The sequence below is a fragment of the Schistocerca piceifrons genome, chromosome 6 (genome assembly GCF_021461385.2).
Source record: "Schistocerca piceifrons isolate TAMUIC-IGC-003096 chromosome 6, iqSchPice1.1, whole genome shotgun sequence".
Classification (NCBI taxonomy): domain Eukaryota; kingdom Metazoa; phylum Arthropoda; class Insecta; order Orthoptera; family Acrididae; genus Schistocerca; species Schistocerca piceifrons.
In genome coordinates this window covers 23,596,866-23,618,442 of record NC_060143.1, presented here as the reverse complement: position 1 = coordinate 23,618,442, position 21,577 = coordinate 23,596,866, and the positions used below count along the sequence as shown (strand labels likewise).

At 39.6% G+C, this 21,577-nt stretch overlaps 1 protein-coding gene across 2 annotated transcripts in view; it reads left to right on the top strand.

The window, feature by feature from the left end:
• Window positions 1-21,577, top strand: part of LOC124802693 (muscle-specific protein 300 kDa) — a 601,574-nt gene that overhangs the window by 531,165 nt on the left and 48,832 nt on the right. For both annotated transcript variants that reach the window (XM_047263634.1, XM_047263633.1), the window contains 7 exons: window positions 3,537-3,722; window positions 4,039-10,740; window positions 10,823-11,155; window positions 13,613-13,951; window positions 15,575-15,883; window positions 16,803-17,132; window positions 20,765-21,108. In XM_047263634.1, coding sequence (XP_047119590.1) covers window positions 3,537-3,722; window positions 4,039-10,740; window positions 10,823-11,155; window positions 13,613-13,951; window positions 15,575-15,883; window positions 16,803-17,132; window positions 20,765-21,108 — 8,543 coding nt within the window. The remainder of the gene's footprint in view (window positions 1-3,536; window positions 3,723-4,038; window positions 10,741-10,822; window positions 11,156-13,612; window positions 13,952-15,574; window positions 15,884-16,802; window positions 17,133-20,764; window positions 21,109-21,577) is intronic.

The window sequence follows — 21,577 nt, the reverse complement described above, 5'->3', positions numbered from 1 at the left end:
TGCTCATGAACTGAAGAGTAAAATTGAGGGAAATAAAGTAGATGGAATGTGTATAAGTTAAAACAACCATAGATTTTTAAGAGATTCAGAGGAAGCATTAAGCAGCAGTAAACAGGAAAAAAGGGAAAGGAGTATAATAGAAGATTGAATGGCTACCAGAAGTGATGAAGGCAGCAGAAGATATAATAGGTAAAGAGACAAGGACTGTTAGGAATCCTTGGATAACACATGAGACATTGAATTTAATCGACAGAATGAAAGTATATTAAAATGCAACAAATGAAACAGGAAAAAGAGAATATAGATATCTAAAAAAAGGATAGACAGAAAGCAGAAAATGGCAAAGAAGGAATGGCCTGAGGAAATACAAAGCTGTAAAAGCATGCGTGACAATGGGAAAGGTAGATGTCATCAATAGAAGTTCAGGTGGCAAGCCTGTACTAAGCGAAGAAGGGAAATCTGAAAGGTTGATAAGGCCTTTGTTGAAAACATGAAGCCAGACTGTGAGCATCAGTGTATGATTGGAGAGGCATCCGGGTGGTGGGAGTAAGGAGGAGGCTGGAAGGGGGGGGCGGGGGTAGCAGGTTAAGGATGGGGGTAGTAAAGTGCTGCTCGTGGGAGAGTACAGGGATGAGGTGGAAAGAGGGTAGCGCAGCTAGGCGCAGTCGGGAAGGTAGACGGAGAGTGTGTGTGTGTTTCCGATGAAGATCTTGTTGGCAGAAAGCTCCCTCTCTGACAGTCTTTTTGTTGTGCCTATCTGTAACTCAGTATCTCCACTATGTGGTGTGTAGCAACTATCCTTTTCACAATGTTGTTACATTCCAGCCTGAATTTTCCATTGTTTGAAGATGAAGAAAGGGTGTATAAATGAAACAAGATTGAAGACAGTGTTGTGGAAAAGGAGGAGGTGGTTAATGAAGATGAGAAGGGAGATATTTTGTGAGAAGAGTTCAAAAAAGCATTGATAAACTTAAATCAAAGTGAGGCATATGGAGTAGACACTCCCTCTGAATTATTGAAATCCTTGGTTGAACATATCAAGAAAATACTGTTCTGTGTGGTGTGCAGGATATATGAGAGTCTATGTGAATAGTAATTTGATGTTATTTATGTAAAATACGATAACTATTTTAAACACTGAACATTACAGTGTGCCAGTGACATGCATGTGTGTCAGATATTTGTCAGGTTTTAAGATTTGCTGAAGAATTTTTCAGTAATCCACTTGATAATAGCCACACAGCTAATATTGCAATAGTAGGCTTTATAAAAAAATAATTTTACAATCCATTGTGACCATGATGTCATTAAAAATAATAAAATAATAATAAAACTCAGACTTTAAGAAGAATATAATAATTCATATTCCAAAGAAAGCACATGCCGAAAAATGTGGATATTACTGATCCATCATTAGGTGTAGAGAAAGCTTTGGAAAATATTGTCTGGAATGCACTTTTTGAAATTCTGAAGGTAACGGGGATAAAATACAGGGAGCAAAAGGTTACCTGCAACTTGTACGGACACCGGACTGCAGTTATAAAAATCAGAAGGCATGAAGTGGAAGCAGTAGTTGAGAAGGGAGTGAGATATGATTGTAGCCTGTCCTTTATGTAACTCAAACTTTTATGTTCAGCTGACAGTAAAGAAAATCAAAGAGACATTTGGAAAGGGAATTTAAGTTTAGGCAAAGGAAATGGAGACTGTAAGCTGCGTATCAACAAAAGAAAAACAAAACTAGTGGAATATGGAATGCTGTTCGTTTAAATCATTCAATACTGAAGGAATTAGATTAGAAAATGAGTCACTTAGGGTAATAGATGGGTTTTGTTATTAGGGCAGCAAAGTAACTTGACTATAGCTGAAGCAGAGAGGATATAAATTGCCACCGGGCAGTAGCAGGAAAAGCATTTCAGAGAAGGAGGAATTTGTTAACATATAAGTGCTAAGTAGGTGGATTGTACAGTATACAGTTCAGACAAGAAAAGAATAAAAACTTTTGAAATAGGATACTATAGAGGAATAATAAAGATTAGATGATGGGTAGGCCAGATTTCTGTTACGGGTGTACTTAATTAAATTGGTGGGAAAAGAAATGTGTCTTGGCTGAAATGGTCAGTTGATGATAGACCACACATCGAGGCAATAAAAGTCATCAAATTCGGTAATGGAGGAAAGTATGGGAAGGAGGGGCTAAAATTTTTGAGAGAGAGAAAAAGGCTTCACTACAGTAAGCAACTTTAAGTGAATGTAAGTTGTAGTAGCTATGTGGAATGAAGAGGCTTGCACATGAAAGGGTAGTGTGGTAAGCTGCATCAAACCAGTCTTCAGACTGAGGAACCCCATCAACAACAAATGCCTTCATTTCAATTGAGAGAAGTTAATTTGCTGCAGTTCTCACAGGCTCTGGATATCATGTAATTGCTAATTGAGAAAAAAGATTTCATTACAGTGTTTATGTCTGCTCCTGTCCTAATACCATTGTAGAACCGTGGAGGACAGTTAATGCTTGTTTTATCTGTTATAATAAATCCAGAAATATGTTTTAGATATAAACAATTTGTGTGTCATGCTTGAACTTCAATCTATATACAACAACACCAGCACTTTTTTGATTTTGTTCCTTGAATAAACGAAAGAAATAATTTAGTCTTGGTTTAATCAACACCAATGGACCTGTCATGTCCACATTAAAGAAACATATTTATTAATTTTACATAGCAATATTAAATTCCTCCATACATTTGCAGAAACACTGTTTATGGTTAGCATTTCATGGCATCCATCCATGGGACAACACTCAATATATTCCAAATATTATCATCACTTTTGAAAGCTATTTGTATTCTTTTGTTTAACGGCATGGATATACCTCTCTGTGTATGCATGTTGTGCGAAACAGTGATTTGTATCATAAAACCATGTGCTCTATCTTCCCCACACTCTACACAGTTACCTCAAATGAAAATTAGTGGTAGCTTTTATTAATCAGATGTTTCGAATAGCATCTCATATCTGTAGTTGAGCAGTGGAAGCATAGTCATTTTAGTATTTGCTAGGTGCACTTTTATAGTTCAGCAGTACAACACAACCAGAAAAATCAATTATCGGTCATGAAATACGCTTGAGAGAGTTCTAAAATTTGTGATTGTTACATAAAGCTGCTGGTAACTTCTTATTTTGCTGCCAACTCGTGTTAAGGAAGTTTTCAGATAAAACATAATAAATATGTGAATTTAGGGGCTGACAGCAGTAAACAGTACTGACAAAGGGGAGTTATACTTTTATTTAAAATGAGTGCATATTTATAATGACTATATATTGAGGTACATGTATAAATAGGCCTATGTTCATTTCTCTAAAATGCAGCTGCAAATCCACAGGTACAGTCAAAAAAGCAAAAGAACCTCAAACTCTCTTTGTTCTCAGCTCATATGAACATACAGTTATTTTTACATGTCACTTGCACTGAAGTTTTGAAAGGAATCTTTAATAAATTCACTTGTAATTGAATTAGCACTTTCTTCAAATTTCAGGTCCTATCAGAAGAGCTGAAGCTTAGAGAAGCTCAACTGACTGAGTTGGCTCAGTTATGCCACAATCTTCAGGATTATGCAGATGTGCATCACCTTGCAACAGTGTTGTTCCAGCAGTTGTCTCAGATGGAATCTGCTATTCGTGAAGCATCTGAACAGATAAATATCCGCTTAGGTGTACTAAAGGTATACATACAGAAGATTATTTCAACTTCATGTCTTCTGCTTTACTATTCGATCTCTTTCTGTTGTGCTCTTTCTGCCTTCTTCGACACATTCCTGTGTCATAAAACTATCACCTTTTCTTAATTCTTCAAACAGAAGTTGCTTTCAGGCTGTGTCTCTGTAATTGTTCCTCTTATGTATCCTTTTAGTAGTTTATTAATTGTATTTTCATTCAGTGTCAACATCAGCCTTTGTTTGCAATTAATTGTGTTTAATCTGTAATTAACACTGCATGCATTTTCTAATACCTGTAAATCTTCTTGATTGACATTTTTAGGAGTCACTCATTGCAGAAGAGCAAAAACCAGTTCTCACTTCACAAGAGGAACAAATGTCCATCACACCTGCTGAGCTTGTGCCACCTTTACCACAGCCTTCTCCTGTAGTTGAACCTGATACCCATCCTGAAGTAGTTGATGAAGGATTTGTTTTGGTGTCTTGCCCTGATGTTCGCGATACTGCTACCTTCCCTGAGCTTATTTTACCACCATCACAGAGAGATGAGCAGTTTATTGGGGAGGAGAAGTTGATATTATCCAGAGAAAGAACAGATGACACATTGAATTCTGATGCATCCTCAATGCCCTATGAGGAAGTTGTTTTGACTACTCCAATACCTAATAAAGATGAAACTGCAGTGTTACATGCTGAATCTCAGACTGGACCCAGCTTATTAATGGATCTGTCAGACAGAGCACCTGTAGAAGAGCATGACAGAGCTTACGGAAAAGCCCAGCCAGTAGACATGGAGATACAAACAGATCTGTTATCACGTGTTTTACCTGACTCAGATGTTGCAGTTCAGGTACAACCATTCCCATCATTGGATAGAGTTGAAAAAGATAGCATCAAAGTGTCACAGAAGACAGAGGGCAATGAGGAGACTATAGAAATATCTACAAAGAAGATAGCAGAAATTTCCAAGCCTGTAAGGGAAGTAGGTGACAGTGACTTATTAGTCCAACTGAAATCCAAGAGCAAGAAAGGTGAAGAAAGCAAGGATGATATTGATCCAGTTTCTTCTGAATTGAAAATTACACATACAGTTCCACAGTCATTTGAAACAGTTGTTGTAGAACCAGGTGAATCAACTACAGAAGTGATTGTCGATGCAGATGGCTCAAAGAGAGTTATTGTTCGCAAGACACACAGGACAGTGGTTATGCGACAGCAACGTGGTATAATACAAGAACATCACTCTACAATGTTGTCATCGGATCGTGCTGGTGTTCCTGCTGCTGAGCTATTAACACTGTCAGGCATTACTCCAGACAGTGAGCAGAAATTACCAGCAAAAATTGAGGAGTTCCCTGAGGGTCCTGTCACAGACTATGTACATACCAGCAGTTCTGTTGTGCCTGTACCAGAAACAGTTTTGGAACCTATTGAATCTCAAAATATTGAAGTTCAGGTGGATTCATCTGAATTTCCGTCACACGACAGTGCACCAGTTGTTCAGCATGTTACAAGAAAAATAATTAGAAGGATCCGAAGACGTATTATACGAAAAATAGTTGTAATAAATGGTAAAGAACAAGTTACAGAAGAAGTAATTGAAGAACCAGAAGAAATCGAAGTATTGGAAGATGGCCGGCCAAAGATTGCCATTGAGGGTCAAAATAATGATGACAAAGTCCTTTTGGTTGAACCCAGTACAGACATAAACATCCAAAAAGAAATTTCTTACCAAACAGTGCCAGCAGGTACTAAAGTAACTACTACACAGCTGTTTCTAAATGCAGAACGTTTACTGGGTATGCCTGTAAAGACAGAACATGAACAACAAGATGGGAGCAGAATACCAGAAGAAAAACAAATATATGAAAAAGCACTAATGATTGAACCATTAGAAACAAATATACAGATAAGAGGAACTGATACTGACCAGTATCTTTACTCTTCAGTTTCATCAGGTAGTGATCAGCATAAAGGATATAGTGAAGTGGAAATTCCTGAAGGAGTAGTTCCTGAAGATTCAAAAAGCCTTTCTCCTCCAGCTCATGTACTACCAAAGGTGCCAACTGCTGATGACAAAGTGGAACAATTACCAGAGGAAACAGAGAAGCATGAAACAGTTGTTGACAAACCTCTACCAAAGGTGCCAGCTGCTGATGACAAAGTGGAACAACTAGCAGAGGAAACAGAGAAGCCTGAAACAGTTGTTGACAAACCTCATCCAACAGATAAACCAACTGAAGAAACTATTGTAAAATCGTTGGAAGAGCCTGCAGTATCCAAATCTGCAACCATATCTCCAAAACCTAAATTGGCTGTTGAAACAGAAACAGAAAAACATGTTAGTCAGCTGGAGGATGACAGTTTACCAAAACCTACTGTGCATGAACAGGAGCATGATAGCACTAAGGAAGAAGACAAGACTATACCACTTCAGGATTCCACAGAAACTTCTTTAGCTGAGTCGACAAATATTACATTGTCTTTGTCTGGGTCAACTGGTCCATCAAAAGTGACAGAAGAGGAAATAATTTTCTTGGACACGTCCATTCATTCAGCAGACAGTACTCGCAAAGCAGAGACAGATGATACTGGTTATGAACCAGAAGACAAAACATTTGATGAACCTTCTCTCTCAGAAGATGCGAAAAAACAAACAAAAAAGAAAAAGAGGAGGAGAAAACCAAAGGAAAAACTAAAGGAACCATCATCACCAGATTCTAGAGCAGCAGAAGCAGAAGAAATTGAAGACTTGGTAGACATAGACACTTCAGATAAAATTCATCCTGAATCACTGACAAAAACAGGTTTGAGTGGAACATTGGATAGGAAAGGTACAAAAAGAAAAAGAGATAAAAAGGATGATGAGGAAATGATGCCTGAACTGAGTGCAGAAGAGGTAGAAGATTACAGCCCTCGAACATCATTGGAAGATTTCCTGCGAGCTGAAAGGGGCTCAGCTCAGTTACCAAAAGAGACTTATTCAGTACCAAGAAGTGAAGAGTTTGTTAGGCAGACTCCACAGGCAGTGCCTTCCTCTGTTGAAGAAACACCAGGAACGGTCACAGCTATGGATACCATACACACTGTTGAAAAACTGACACTTGATCCCAATGAACAACTGGATAAACCAGAACATATTTCAGCTGTGGATATCACTCCCAAGGAAGCTGAAACAGAAACAACATCAATGCCTGGTGATGAAACACTTTCCACGTTTACAGAAGTACCGGTGGAAACTTTAGTTGTCAAACCTGAAGAGGGTCAACTTACTCAAGACCAAGAAAGTGTTCAGACATCTGAACTAGCAACTCAGACAATAACAGCTGATCTGACTCCCACACAGGAAGGAGAGATGCAGACTTCTCCAGATCTTTTTAAGATGTCATTATCTGAAACTATAGAAACATCAGCTCAGACAGTAGCAGATGCTATTCCAGTACAAGAGGTATCTTCGCAGACAGAGACACTGCTGCCTGGAGACCAGTCTGTTGCAGAAACGGAAGTTTCACCTGTCTGCAAAGAAGATCATCTTGTAGCTACAACTGAAATGTCAATGCAGACCTCACCAGAAGCAATCATAGTGTGTCATGAAGAATCTCAGACTGTAACACAAGCAAGTCAACCTGTAGAATCTTCAGAGTTTTCCATGCAGACAGTAACAGAGGATCTAATTCCCACTCAAGAAGAAATAGTACAGACATCTCCAGATCTTATTGAAGTGTCACAGGCAGAGACTGTAGTGACATCAGTACAAACTAATGTAATTCCTACTCAAGAAATATCCATGCAGACACTTCCACATGAAGCTGCAGATGATGTTATTGACACATCTGTGCAAACACATAAAGAAGATCTAGTGCCAACACAAGAAGGCTCTGTGCAGACTATTGCAGATATAGGGCAGCTTCCTCCCGAAGTCTCAGAGATGTCTTGTCAGACTACTGCAGATGAGGAGGGCTTGACAGCACCAACAAATGTAATTGAAGCAGAAACTGCAGAACTGTCTGTACAGACATCAGAGGAACTAATACCGGTGAAAGAATACGCCAGCCAAGCCTCTGGCTCTGAATTGCCAATTTCTGAAAATGCAGAAATATCTGTCCAGACTTTGCAAGAAGAAATTGCTCCAGTGCAAGATGATTCTATTCAGACAACCCCAGTGATGGAAACAGAAACTGCTGAAATACATATCCAGACTAATAAAGAAGATCTCACACCAACAGTTGAGAAAACAATGCAAACAATGACCCCAGAATTAGATGCGGTTGTTGAAACAGATACCTTTGAGATCTCTGTCCAGACAATAAAAGAAGAAACTGTGCCAACTACAGAGACTTCTATGCAGACAGTGACTCCAGAACCTAAACATGATCCTGTTAAAGTTACAGCCACACAACAGACATCACCAGATTTCATCACAATTACTGAGAGTACAGAGCCAGAAGAATTTGAGGTCTCTCAACCAGCAGCTGATTCAAATGAACCTCTTGCTGCATTGGATGTACCTATGCCTCCTGAAGAATCGCAAACAAATGAAGCTCAACTCAGTGAAGTGTCTGTGCAGACTAAAACTCCTGAATCCCCAGAAAAACTTGAAGTGGCAATTGAAGCTGGTGAAGTCATAGCAGTGGCTGAAGCATTTGCACAAACTACTACTCCTGAACCTGTAAGAAATGCTGAGGTATCTGTGCAGACCAGTAAAAGGCAAACACCAGAGAAATATGATGAAACTTCAGATCTAGCAGACTCATCAAGTATAGATATATCTGAAGTTTCAGTACAAAGTAATAAAGACACACCTCCCACTTTTGGAGAAATGCTACAGAGCTGTAAGCCAGATATTGAAGGACAAATTTCAAAACACACAGAAGATGCTGTTCATGTTACCAGTCCCAAGGTCGAACAGGCACTACAGGGCTCATTGTCAGAAATTCCTCTGACAGGGAAGTTGGCAACAGCAGATCTGTCTACACAGCTAAAATTCCAGGATATAGTGCCAACACAGGAAGAATTTGCCCAGACATCACCTTTTGAAACTCATAAGCAAATAGAGGTGCCACTACCTTTGAAAGACATCAATGTGACTGAAACTAGCATGCAAACAAGTCCTGTTCAGATAAGCAGCTTAGAGGAAAGCACATCACCATCAATTTCTGATGAACCATATGAAATACAAATTCAGGCATCTATAATGTACACTTCATCTGGACTGCCTACGGTGGAAACTAAAGTCACAAAGCCTGGAGATACTCAAAGTGAAACAGTTCATGATCAGGAAAGCAACATAACAAGATTTGAACCAAGGTCTCAGTCAGAAGTATTGGCTGGAGATCCTAAAAGAAGTAGCCATGAACAGAAATACACATCAGACATTGATGGGTATGGTCAAGTTTCTAAACAAGACTCTGCAAATCAATTAGATAAGATGAAGTATTCAACAGCAAAAGATGAAGTTGGGTACAAAGTAAGTTATGATAGCCATGAGAAACCAGATTTGTTACAACAGCAAATCAAAATTGGCAAAACTGAAGATTTTTCAGTAGTATACAGTGATACACCAGAAACAACAGAAACTTCTCTTCAGTTGAGAGAACCGAAGACTGTTTATCTGTCTTCAGCAGGTACTCCAAGGGAGGTACTTCCATTAGAGGCACAAGGAGCTTCACCTTATGCAGTTACCACCGTGCATTCATCAGATGAAGGTACTGCACCAGCTCATGAAATATTGTTGGATGCTGATGGAAAAAGGAAAGAGGAGGAGAAATCAGGGGAGGAAATGAAAACTGAGAAGGAAGAGAAAGGAGATGAACTTACATCACATACAGCTGACACAACAAGCAAATACATATGTATGGTAAAGGATACTGCTGTGCCATCCTACAAAGATGCAGTTGAGTTACCAGACACTCAGGAAAGGAGCCTGAAATTAGGGGACAAGGTTTCACCAGAGAATGATGCAGCTGCTGTTAAAGCAAAACATCCGCTTCATGATCAGGAGGTATCTTCTCTTCTTGTAAAATCAATTGGCGATCATGAGCAATCTGTTACAGCTAGTAGAGGTGACAGTGAACCTACATCATTGTTCGGTGCAGATCAGTTGCTGTCTCCAGTCTCTGTTCCAGTATCTACAGACATGATAGCTTCAGAGAAAGGTGTTCAGTTGTTGAAGTTTTCATCAGACATAGATACAGATCATGAGAAGCCTAGAGCAACTACTGTTTCATCAACACTGCAAGGTACTGAACTTGGAGAAACCACTGAGTCATTCCCTGATGTTGCCAGGGACCAGTTAATAGATGTTACCACAGTGTCTCTGTCAGATGGTAGACCCTTGAAACACTCTGAGCTGCAGCAGTTTATAATGGAGGAAAAACAAAAATCATCACCAAAGAATAGGGCACTAAGTGTTGTAGAAGATGCCAAATGGAAACAAGCAAGTAACTTGGTTGTAGAACGAGTAAAAAATCTACAAAATGCTCGACGCACTACTCATTTATCAGGTATGCTCTGCCTTGCTTCCTTACATGAAGTTGTCGCAGAAGAATCAGTTGAACAAAGGAATACAGCACTTCAGCAGAATTTGAATCTCCTGAGGACTGCTGCAAAGAGCAGAGATGTTATTGTTATACAGAGAACTGTAATAACAACGATAGAAACAATTTCAACTTGGCTCGAAACAGTTGAATATCGCGTTTTCTTGAATCGGCAGAAGCAGGCTACTACATCACCAACACAAGAAGAAATTAAAAGACAGTTTACTACACTTAAAAATGAGATAAGTACTATTGAAGAGAATGTTGGTGAATTGGGAAACATCTTAGAGGAAACAGAAGGCATCTGCAATGAAGATGATAAAGCTCGAATGAAGGAATGTGTTATATCACTACAGGAGCAAGTGAAGGCTGTGGAAGAGGTGGCTCAGGAGACAGAAGAGAGAGCTGCAAGGGAACATGGACGCTGGGAGGAGTTCCTGAATGCTGTTAACAACATCAGTGTTCTAGTTGAAGAACTGAGAAATCAGGTAAATACATTTCCAATAAATGTTCTGCTACCTTCATTATCTTAACAGCATTTTAATAGCTGTAACTACGATGTTAATACAGGTGGAGGAAATGTCAGAGTCTGACCTGCCTGCCCGAGAGAAATTGTGCCAGCTAGATGAGGCTGAGAGTATGAATCACAGCCATAGGGAGCAAACATCTCAGCTGTTGCTGACAGCACGTCAGCTTCTTCGTGATTTTCCAGGCCGGGAAGTCCCTCCTGAGACATATGCTGCACACGAGACAACCCGTATTATAGAACTAGCAGTGGCTTGTCAGAGGGACAAGGTTCTACAGCAGCTTGCTCTTTCTGACGAGTATGAGCAAACTCTCCGTGAGTTCGCACAAATAACAGATGTTGCTGATGCTCTTGTAGAAAACGACACTGCGGTGCAGGTTTGTATTTAGCATGTACACTGATACTCTAAGCTATCCACACTTTAAGCTATCCGATATCATTCAGTAAACAGAAAATTAGAGTTGCTGATTCTTAACCCTCTAAATTTTATGTAGGTTGTTACTTTTGGGCTTAAGTTCTATCTTCAATTAACCATTATCTGTTAATTCTGTTATCACGTGAAGTATGACTTTTGTGCTGAATTCTGAGATAGTTACAGACTTAAATAAAATATAACAGTGGAAACACCAGGTAGGAATATCAGACAGCAGGAAAAGACAGATTGCTACTTACTGTAAAGCTAACACACTAAGTTGCTGACAGGCATGATTGAAAGACACTCACACATAAGCTTTCAGCCTCAGCCTTCATCAGAAGAAGAGAAACACACACGATTCATTCACACAAGCAAACACACCTCACGCAGTGCAGTGGCTCTTTTATTGAAGAAGGCGGAGGTCAAAAGCTTACGTGTGCATGGCTTTTAATTGTGTCTGTGTGCAACTTAATGTATTATCTTTACAGTAAGTAGCAGTCTGTCTTTTCCTCATTGTAAATATAATACAAGGTTGTGTTAAAACGGATTGTGGTGCTACAATTAGTTTATAATATGTAAGGGTGCAAATTTTCATTTTCTTAATTTTGTCTGTATGTTTGAGACTTCCTTTTAATGACTCATCCTGTCTATTGACTGTGTCTTTCTTTTTAGATTCTGTTTTGGTTCTTAGAAGTGTACTTGAAACACTGTAGTGGATTAGTGGACATGTTTTAACTGTCAGAAAGTGCTTACATTTTTAATTATAACGGGATTGGAAGAAATACAGGATTCTGTAATGAAAGCTTATACAGGGCGTTTCAAAAAGAAAGAGCAGATTTCAAACATTTATTTCTCAAAAACTACAAATGATAGAAACACAATTCAAACGTTTCTTGTCAGAGAAAGGTTCAAAGTTTTTCAATGGTCCGCGCAGAAGTTCCATGCAAATCCGCAGTGGCGCTGGCGTTTGTTTGTAGGAAAATGGCGACGACACCACAGGAACGATCATTTTGTGTGCTGCAATTTGCAAAGTTAGAGTCCATTGTTGGTGTGCAACGTGCATTCCGCCGTCAATTCAACAAACAGCCGCCTCGTCATAAGCAAATTTATGAGTGGCATCACAGATTCGTAGAAGATGGTTGCATCTGCAAGCGAAAAAGCACGGGTCGTCCACGCACATCGGATGAAAATGTCGAGCGTGTCCGTGCAGCTTACGAAAGGAGCCCTAGAAAATCCACGACACGGGCAAGTCACGAACTAAACATGTCTAAAACAACGGTATGGCGCGTTCTGAGTAAGCGTCTGCACATGAAGCCGTACAAACTGCAGTTATTGCAAGCATTGCGTCCTGACGACCACAACAAAAGGTTCGAATTTTCAACTGCAATTCTACAGGACATGGAAGAGGACAATTTTGCCGAACGATTAATTTTTTCAGATGAATCAACGTTTCACATTTCTGGTAAAGTTAATCGGCATAACGTACGAATTTGGGCGAGTGAAACTCCGAGGGACGTTATTCAACATGAAAGAGACTCACCAAAGGTTAACGTCTTTTGTGCAATTTCGGTAAACAAAGTTTATGGACCTTTCTTTTTCATGGAGAAAACTATCACAGGAACCATTTACCTGGACATGTTAGAAAACTGGCTATTTCCTCAACTTCAGGAAGATTCAAATCACTTCATCTTCATGCAAGATGGCGCCCCACCACACTTCTCTGAACCTGTACGACGGTACCTAAATAACACCATTCCAGGACGGTGGATTGGAAGAGCAGGAGCACAAGATCAATGTCATCGTCTGTGGCCTCCCAGGTCACCAGACCTTACTCCCTGCGATTTTTATTTGTGGGGGTACATAAAGGACTGTGTTTATGTCCCACCTATGCCCGCTACTCTTCAAGAGGTACGACATCGAATTGTTGCGGCCGTGAATTCGGTAACTAAAGACCAGTTGCGTCGTGTGTGGCAAGAAATGAGATACCGGTTTGATATTTGTCGTGTAACAAATGGTGCTCATATTGAGGTACAGTTTTGATATTTGTTGTGTAACATTTGGTACTCATATTGAGTGAAGGACCGTTGGAATTGTGTTTCTATCATTTGTAGTTTTTGAGAAATAAATGTTTGAAATCTGCTCTTTCTTTTTGAAACGCCCTGTATTTGCTAATGATGTCTTGACTTATTTCAGAGTGGACTCAATTGGAAATTTATAAATGCTAATACTTTTGTTCTTCTCTTAACTGTGTCGTCTCCCATGGTTATTTTGTAGGGTGTATGTGAATAAAGGAATTATGATTTAGAGGGGAATGTTTTATGTGCAAACCATGACTGCTAGTTGTGTACTTCAGTCTTAAAAATACAACTGCAAAACAGTTGCTTGTAGAATGAATTGACTTAAATTCTTTTTCCTGTAGGACCTCAACCACCTGCAAGAAGAAATGCAGAAACACCGTAAGTTTTTTGTAAATCTGAGTCATTGTCGCAGTATTCTTGAATCTTTGGAGGGAAATTTGGACAGTGAGACACGAGCTGCACACCATGCCCTTCACCAGAGCCTTCACAGACGTGCAACAGCTATCTTGGATAAAGCAGCAGCACGAGCACAGCAAATGGCATTGGCCGCATCTCGCTGGACTGTTTTGGAACAAGGCATGCGTGATGAATGTGGCTGGTTAGCTGTGGCACAGCAGCGCTTGCCAGACTTGACTGCTGTAACTACTAGTGATTTCCACCAGTACATATCACTTTTTCAGGTAAGAAATTTCTCATTGCATCAATAATTTGTAAACTTAGAGAGGATTTTAAGTGAGTGTAGTGTTATAATAGCTGAAAAAAATAAGGTTGGTCCATATGGCAGTAATATCAGGAAGGCCGGTATTACACTATCAAATTTCTTAGTGAAAGTTGATATGTCAAATATTTGTGTCAAAGAAGTTTGATGGTATAATAGTATAATAGGGCACTTCGTGAAATCTCGTCTTGTCAAATAAATTTGATCAAATCTTGGGCCTCGCTGTAGATTTGTTCATAAGTCGCTTGTCTTCTGTTCACTGTGCTGCAATGTGACATGTTACAATGTGGAGCACTAGCATCGTTGCGGTGTTCTGTCATCTGTAGTGTGTTTATAAACATGGCTGGTAAATACAATTGGTGTGTACTGCCAACTAGAAAATTAATAGAGATGTATGAAGCTGATGAAGCGCTTTTTAACATGAGGCACCCTGAATACAAAAATAGATTTAGAAGATTGCAGAGCTATAAAAATATTGCGGAGTTCATTAGCTGTGAGATACGATTTTCGGACACAAAACATAATTGATTTCTTTATGAAATAAAAATAGTTCTTAATGCACATAAAGTGTATTGAACAATTATTTACCTTCAGACATTGGTCCTTTAATGTTTTATAAATTACTGCATGCGTTTCAGGTATTATTTTCGTTAATGTGCACTGTGATATTCGAGTGATGTACTGTAAGCTAGCAGTTCTTCAGTGAGTATTGTGCTTTGTGATACAAGGATGCACTTCACTGAGCACATACTGCAATGTATGCTCATCCATTCTTCAGTAATTTATGTCCTCCACTACAAGCTCACGTAACAAGTTTTGTTGAATGCTTTTGTCGCCTCATCGTATAACCCACTGCTTCACCCAGATACGTTTCCTTTTTTTCCCCCGCTTGTCTGCCACATGTGCACACAGTGCAATTGTGGTACACGCAACTGTTGTGGTTAATAACAAGTTGTTGTCATCCATCTTGAACTTAGACAAAAAATGTGGTGACAGTGTAATACCCATTTTTAGCGCCATGTCAAAGATCTTTGTCAAATAAATTTGATGAATATTTGATCATATCTTTGATCAAATTTTTGACGAAGAAATTTGATAGTGTAATACTGGCCTAACTGAATAAGAATATTTGCACCCTGTAGAAAGTTGTAACATGAAGTGCTTCAAAAAAATTCAAGAGCCATCAGTTTTATAAACATTATTCCTTCACTTTGAAGGTGCCTAATCTGCTGTTCACCTTCTTGTGATGGTGTCACAGCCTTATTTTGTAACTTATCTCTCTGGTCATAAAATTTGTGTGTGTCAAAATTGCAGTCAAGTTGAAGACATGAGTTTTTAAAATTAATTTAATATTATGTCAATTAACAATTTTTATTGTGTTTTTGATATGGAATTAAATATGTAGTAGCTTGATTGATTTCGTATCTCAAAAAAACTTAAAAGAGTATACAGCCAAAGACACGCAAAATGGAAAGTTTTTCTGATATGTTTTTTGGACGCAAAACTATAATAATGTGATGCTTATCAACTGTGTGTATTTTTGTATGTTTGGAGTCACTGAAATAGTTAAACCCTTTGCTTTCAGTCTTTAGCTGCTGACTGTGCAACCCATCAGGCCCGTATTGCTCACTTGCTTGAAACAGCACAGAGACTGCAAGAACTAGTCACTTGTGTGGGCTTGGAGACCCGCTATGATGAAACTGTCAGTGTGTTACTTCAGTTACAAGATGATGTTGCTGCCAACTTAAGACGCCTAGTTGCATTCCGTGAACACTGGACTGCCTATGATGCCTTAGCAACGAGACTCGATAATTGGATTATTTCAGCTGATAAAGAGCTTGACCAGATATCCAGCTCTACTGGTACACTTACTGGCAGTATGAGGCAGTTCTGGGTGAGTTCCATTCTGTTCCAAAATTATCTGCCACCACTCTTCCCCTCTCTTCCTCTTCCCACACTTCACTAAGTAGCTAGTGTTAATCACTGTGTTGAAAACAAGTCTCCTTAATTCTCATGTATGAGAAGTTCTCTTGAAACTCCACTTTCCCAAAAAGTTACCTTGATATTTTATCACAGTGTGCTCTGCAAAGGCACTGTCACACTCTCTCCAGCCAACTAGTGAGTTGTTATTTATGCTAATTTCTACTGCCCCCTGCCATTAAACTACCTCAATTTTATGCTAACAATAAGCAACATTTTCATTGTCCTTTAAAACACACAATGTGTTACAACTACATATGCATATTAACATAGCTGCTGTGATTTATGAATATTACCGTTGTGTTTCTGTCATATGACACACAGGCATTAATTGAAAGACTAAATTCCTTTTAAAATAATCTGAAATAATAAGTACACTGCAGTAGCAGTACTTGAAAGTAATCAAAGAAATTAAGGAAAATGTGCACTTAATAATCCAAAATATTTTAGGTAGGTTCAAACTTTAACCTGGATGTTTTGTGTAAATGTCTGGCCAGTTGAGACTTTGGATCAGTATGTGTGACATGGATAGATAATACAGTTGGTAGTACATTTCTGACAAGAATTAGGGATCTTGATTTGAGTCAATGTCTATTCATCTGCCCCATTCTATTTATTGAATGAACCGATAATAATATGATAATATGATTGAATTTCAATCGTTCTTAATGTGAATATCCTACCCCCCCCCCCCCCCCCCCCACACACACACACACACACACACACACACATCCACAAAGGCTTAAGAAGTTTTGCTCATGTGTGAGTAATATTTAATTATGCTAAAACAAGGATATTAAGCAGATTTCAAATGATTTGTTGTTTTTTAACAGGAACTGAAGGCACAATATGAGTTGCACAATGGACTACGATCAGAAGCTGGAAATTGCTTTGATGCTGCAATGCGTACACTTCCTGTTGCGGATGAAATGCTGCAAAGGCAGCTGCATGCACAATTGGAGGAACGGTGGCAGCGCCTATCAGGGCGAGTTATAACTGTGAGGGATGCAGCAACACGTGGTATTGAAGATGAATCAGTACCACTTGCTGACAGGCTTGCTGTACTCGCTGGTGAGCTAAACGAACTACAGGCTGCCCTGGATGACATGCATGGTGTCTTGCGCTCACCTGACGAACTGGACTTATACATTCAGAGGCTTCAGGTAAGCTATAATTAGCTTGTTTACTGGTTTATGTGCCTGCCTCAAAATAATTTGTAGGTTACTGAAAAGTATGTTCTTATGATTTTTTATTGGTGATTATAAAATGCAATATTTTATTCCCGATGATATTTGAACACTGTGTCTGTTTTCGTGTGTAATTTATTGTCTGTGAACTGCATTGAAGGAAAATTCATCTGAGAAAACTAACAAATTATGAGACAGAATTGCTGGGTAGTCTTATCTCCTGGAGGAGAAATGTGTAGCACCACCATTGACAGCTATAAAATAAAAACAACCACCTAGGCTTCAGAACTAATAGTTCCTTTGTCTGAAAGGAGACAGGGAAGGTTAAAATGAAAAGGAAGGGTAGATCACTCAAACCGCAGGATGAGAGCGAGACACTAAAGATGGACAAAGGAACTCTTAGTTCCAAAAGCTAGATATTGTGACCCTGTCACATTTTTATGTGTCTGTTGGGAGTTCTGTACATGTGCCTCCTGATAGTAAGTACTTACCAGCAATTACATCTGATTACAGAAATACTCTTTTTACTGGTAAATGGTTTTACAATATATGCAGACAGCTGATGCGTTAATAGACAGATATTGATGAAATTCAGATTTCACAAGCATTTTTCCCAGTAATATGCAGATCACTTTATAATGATCATAGGGACCAAAATCAGCTGACGATCTCCTCATATAACTTAAGTGCAGTAGCGAAGTTGCAAGATATGGAGGAGGGGAGGGCAACCTAGTTTGAATCTATGCGGTAGATTAATGCCTATTCGTCCAGTACACTTGTAAGACTGAGTATGGTTTTTTAGGCGGTGTTAGACAATAGTTTAGGCAAATGTAGGACTGGCCTCAAATCCACCTGAGAAAATATAGTACATCAACAATTACAATACAATAACACAGGCAAGGGTGTATCCAACAAAGGGCAATGAGGTAGTTAACTCCAACTCACCTGCCCCCCCCCCCCCCCCCCCACAGTCACTACCACCACCACAACCATTACCACTCACGCACACTTCTTCCTAGAAAAGGAAGTTTTCCAAACAAAAGCCACAATCTACTGCACTAGGCAGACAGACAAATTAACTCAGTATTAATATTATGAATTATCTCTGTATTTGTTTGAAGAAGTTTCTGCAAAACTTAAAGATGAATGGCGATATCACTATCTTACCTTCTCCGTAGATTCTTATCATTTCTAAAATTAAAATACTATATTGTTTTTTTCATCCTCCCTTCACGATGCATATCTTTAGCTATGGATGATGCTTATTATAAAGTTCGCTGTTCGATTTGTCATGACATCGTGCAACTATTGTGTCATTCACCAATCTAGATAAGTCACCACCACCACCACTACCCTCCCCTATTTCAGGTCATCAGTACACTTTTGCCCACATAATATTGTTTATACAATTCACAGTCATGCACATGACTTTTATCTCTTAAGTTAATTGATGACTGTGGCAACAGGATAGTCAACCAGCAATGAAGCTAAAAAAATAATTTACCAGATCATGAAAATAGTAAAGACAAAATAAACTCTATGAGGGGTGGGGGTTCTAATTCAGCTGATCAAGTTTGACACACAGACTTTTGCCTAATAAGTATAACCTTATAATGTGAACAGACAAAACTTAAATCACTTTATAAGAAAATGTATTACTGTTACAATTATATATTGAGAAAAATAAGTACATGCAATACAATGTAAATACTATAGGAATAATGGAGACCACCTGCTGTAAAGTAGAAACATTGAGTTGTTTATAGATACACATAAAGGAAGGAAAACTTTCTAGCTTTTGGATTTATCCTTTGATGACCTGGACACACACACATACACATACACACATGTACATATGTATGTATGTGCCTATGCCCTTACATGGTGTCAGCTGGACTGTCAGTGCCCAGTGCCAATGCTCTTTTGTGGCAGGTGGACTGATTGTGATGGAGGTAGTGTCAGATGGGGTGAGTAGTGGGAGAGGGAGGCAGGGAGAGTGGCTAGCAGCATGGAGGGAGGCAGCTATTTTGCCAGCTAGCAATGTGGGATGCTGGGGTGGCAAATATGTAGGCTGACATGTTCGTAGGGGCCGGTGGCAAGTTTACATGGTGACAGTGACATGGGGATATGAATTGGGAGGGGGTGACAGGATGGAGGAAGGGGCGGGGGGGGGGGAATCCCTTGGGTAGAAGATATGGGGACAGTGGGTTACCTGAGATTGAGGCCAGGATAATTATGCGAGCAGAGGATGTGTTGTCAGGATAACTCCTGAAGTTGGTGGTAGAGAAGTTTGTAGCAGTCATTGAAATTGAGCAGGAGAATGAATGACCAGCGCCATGTTGTTGTCAAGAACAATGTTGACCATTTGGTGGCACAACATGCTGCTGAGCACAACATGCTAATTTTCATTGGCTGCCTCACAGCCTGAACCATCTGGATTCTTCCCTCCACCACTGGTAACTGTACCGGTAGGCATTGTCCTCGCAATACATCCTCCACTTTCATAACCGTTGTGGTCTCAATCCAGGCAACTTATTGTCCACCCAACAGTTTCCCCATCCTCATCTTGTCACCCCTTCACAATTCACACCCCCACATTGCCTTCAGTGTGTGCTATTCCCCACTGGCTACTACAGTTATGGCAGTCCATATACCTGCCATGCCTCCCTCCCATGTTCCTATCCAGCAAACCGGCCACCTCCCTCCAAGCTACTAACCACCTACCCTCAGTCACTCTCCATGCCTCTTCCCACCCTCTCCCTCTACTCACATCATCTGACACTTCCCCCACCACAACCAGGCTACCTGCTGCAAAATAGCATTAGCGCTGTTAGTCTAGCCAGCACCATATAGGGGCATAGGTGTGTGTGTGTGTGTGTATGTATGTGTGTGTACTTTAGCTCATCAAAGGATAAATCCAAGAAGTTTTCCTTCTTTTGTGTATGCATGTCAACAACACAATGCTTCTACTATTCAGTGAGTTGTCTGCTTTAATCGTGATGTATTTACATCCTACAAGAACTTTCCTGCAACTTTTACATACAAAACAAGATAGACAATTGAGACATATAAAAGGAAAGGATGAGGAGGAAGGAACTACAGATTGCTTGTGAGGAGAGGCATAAAAGTGAAAGTGTTACATTTGATGGAGCAATGTAAGATTTTCTTCACTTTCATTGGTATACATAGTCGTTGGACGGATCTACTACTTATCTATCTACTTACGTCTTTCAGCTATGTACCATCCTTTTATGCATCTTTTTCTCATATCTTGCATTACCTTCTGAGGGAGGAGTCGTCCAGTTTTTCGCAAACCTGAGATTTTCCCTCTCTTCCATTTTCTGAAACCTCTTTCTCTAAACCCCCCCCCCCCCCCCCCCCCCCCCCCCCCCCGCACCCACCCACCCACCCAACCCCACTAGAATCCCATTTCTTTTTCTGTTGCAGTCACCATTTCCCTAATTTTATGGTGTAACTTTCCCATTATTGTGGCAAGGTACTGAATGAAAAGAGTGATTTTAGGTTGAATGATAACAAATCTGGAAATAGGCATACTTCAATTGATGATTTTAGTTTCTTATTATGACACCAGAATTATTGTGTTTCAGGTGATGAAAGAACGCCTTGATGGTATCCAGGAGGAACTGGGAAGGCTAGGTCTGCTATCAGCAGAACAATCAGATATGGTAGGCTCACTACTTGGTGGTGCCCGGCAGTTGGAGCTACAGGTCTCTGAGGAGTTGGAGGCAGCTGAACAGGTCCGAGAACAGCTTCGGACTGTCAGCCGAGGATTAACACGAGCAACTACAGCACAGGGGAGGACTGCAGATGTTCTGGCAGACTGTGAACGTGTCCACGACCAGGGAGCAGATGTCATTTCACGTGCAATAGATCGCTGTGTTGTTGCCGGACAGGATCTAGGCCAGCAGTGGCAACAATTGATGGCACTCAGGTAAGTTAAGCAAGTAATTGCTGAAGTTTTTAATAATTCCATCAGGTGACTGCAGTTGATAAAGAGAATTCTGATTTAGGGATCAGCTAAATATGTCACGTTCTCGTATAAATATGTAGTTGAGTCTAGAGTATTTGACTTTAGTTGAGTGAACTGTTTTCCATTTGCAGTGAAATTTGTTCATGACTGTTTTTTTTTTTTTTTCCTGTGCCAGATCCATGGTGACATTTTCTTATCACATGTACTGATTTGATAAAAATCATTGAGTTAGTGACACCTTTTCTAGCATGCAGAACATTATTACATATGCATCCATTATTCTGAGAACAGACAAACAGTTTTTGCTCAGAAGTGTGAAATATGAAATGTAGTTGGGAAGAAGGTTGCAAACTTTTTGAAATTGAGGAATTTATCCTAACCTTGACTGACTGGGTGTACATTACTTATCAAAGCAGAGAGAAACATTTCT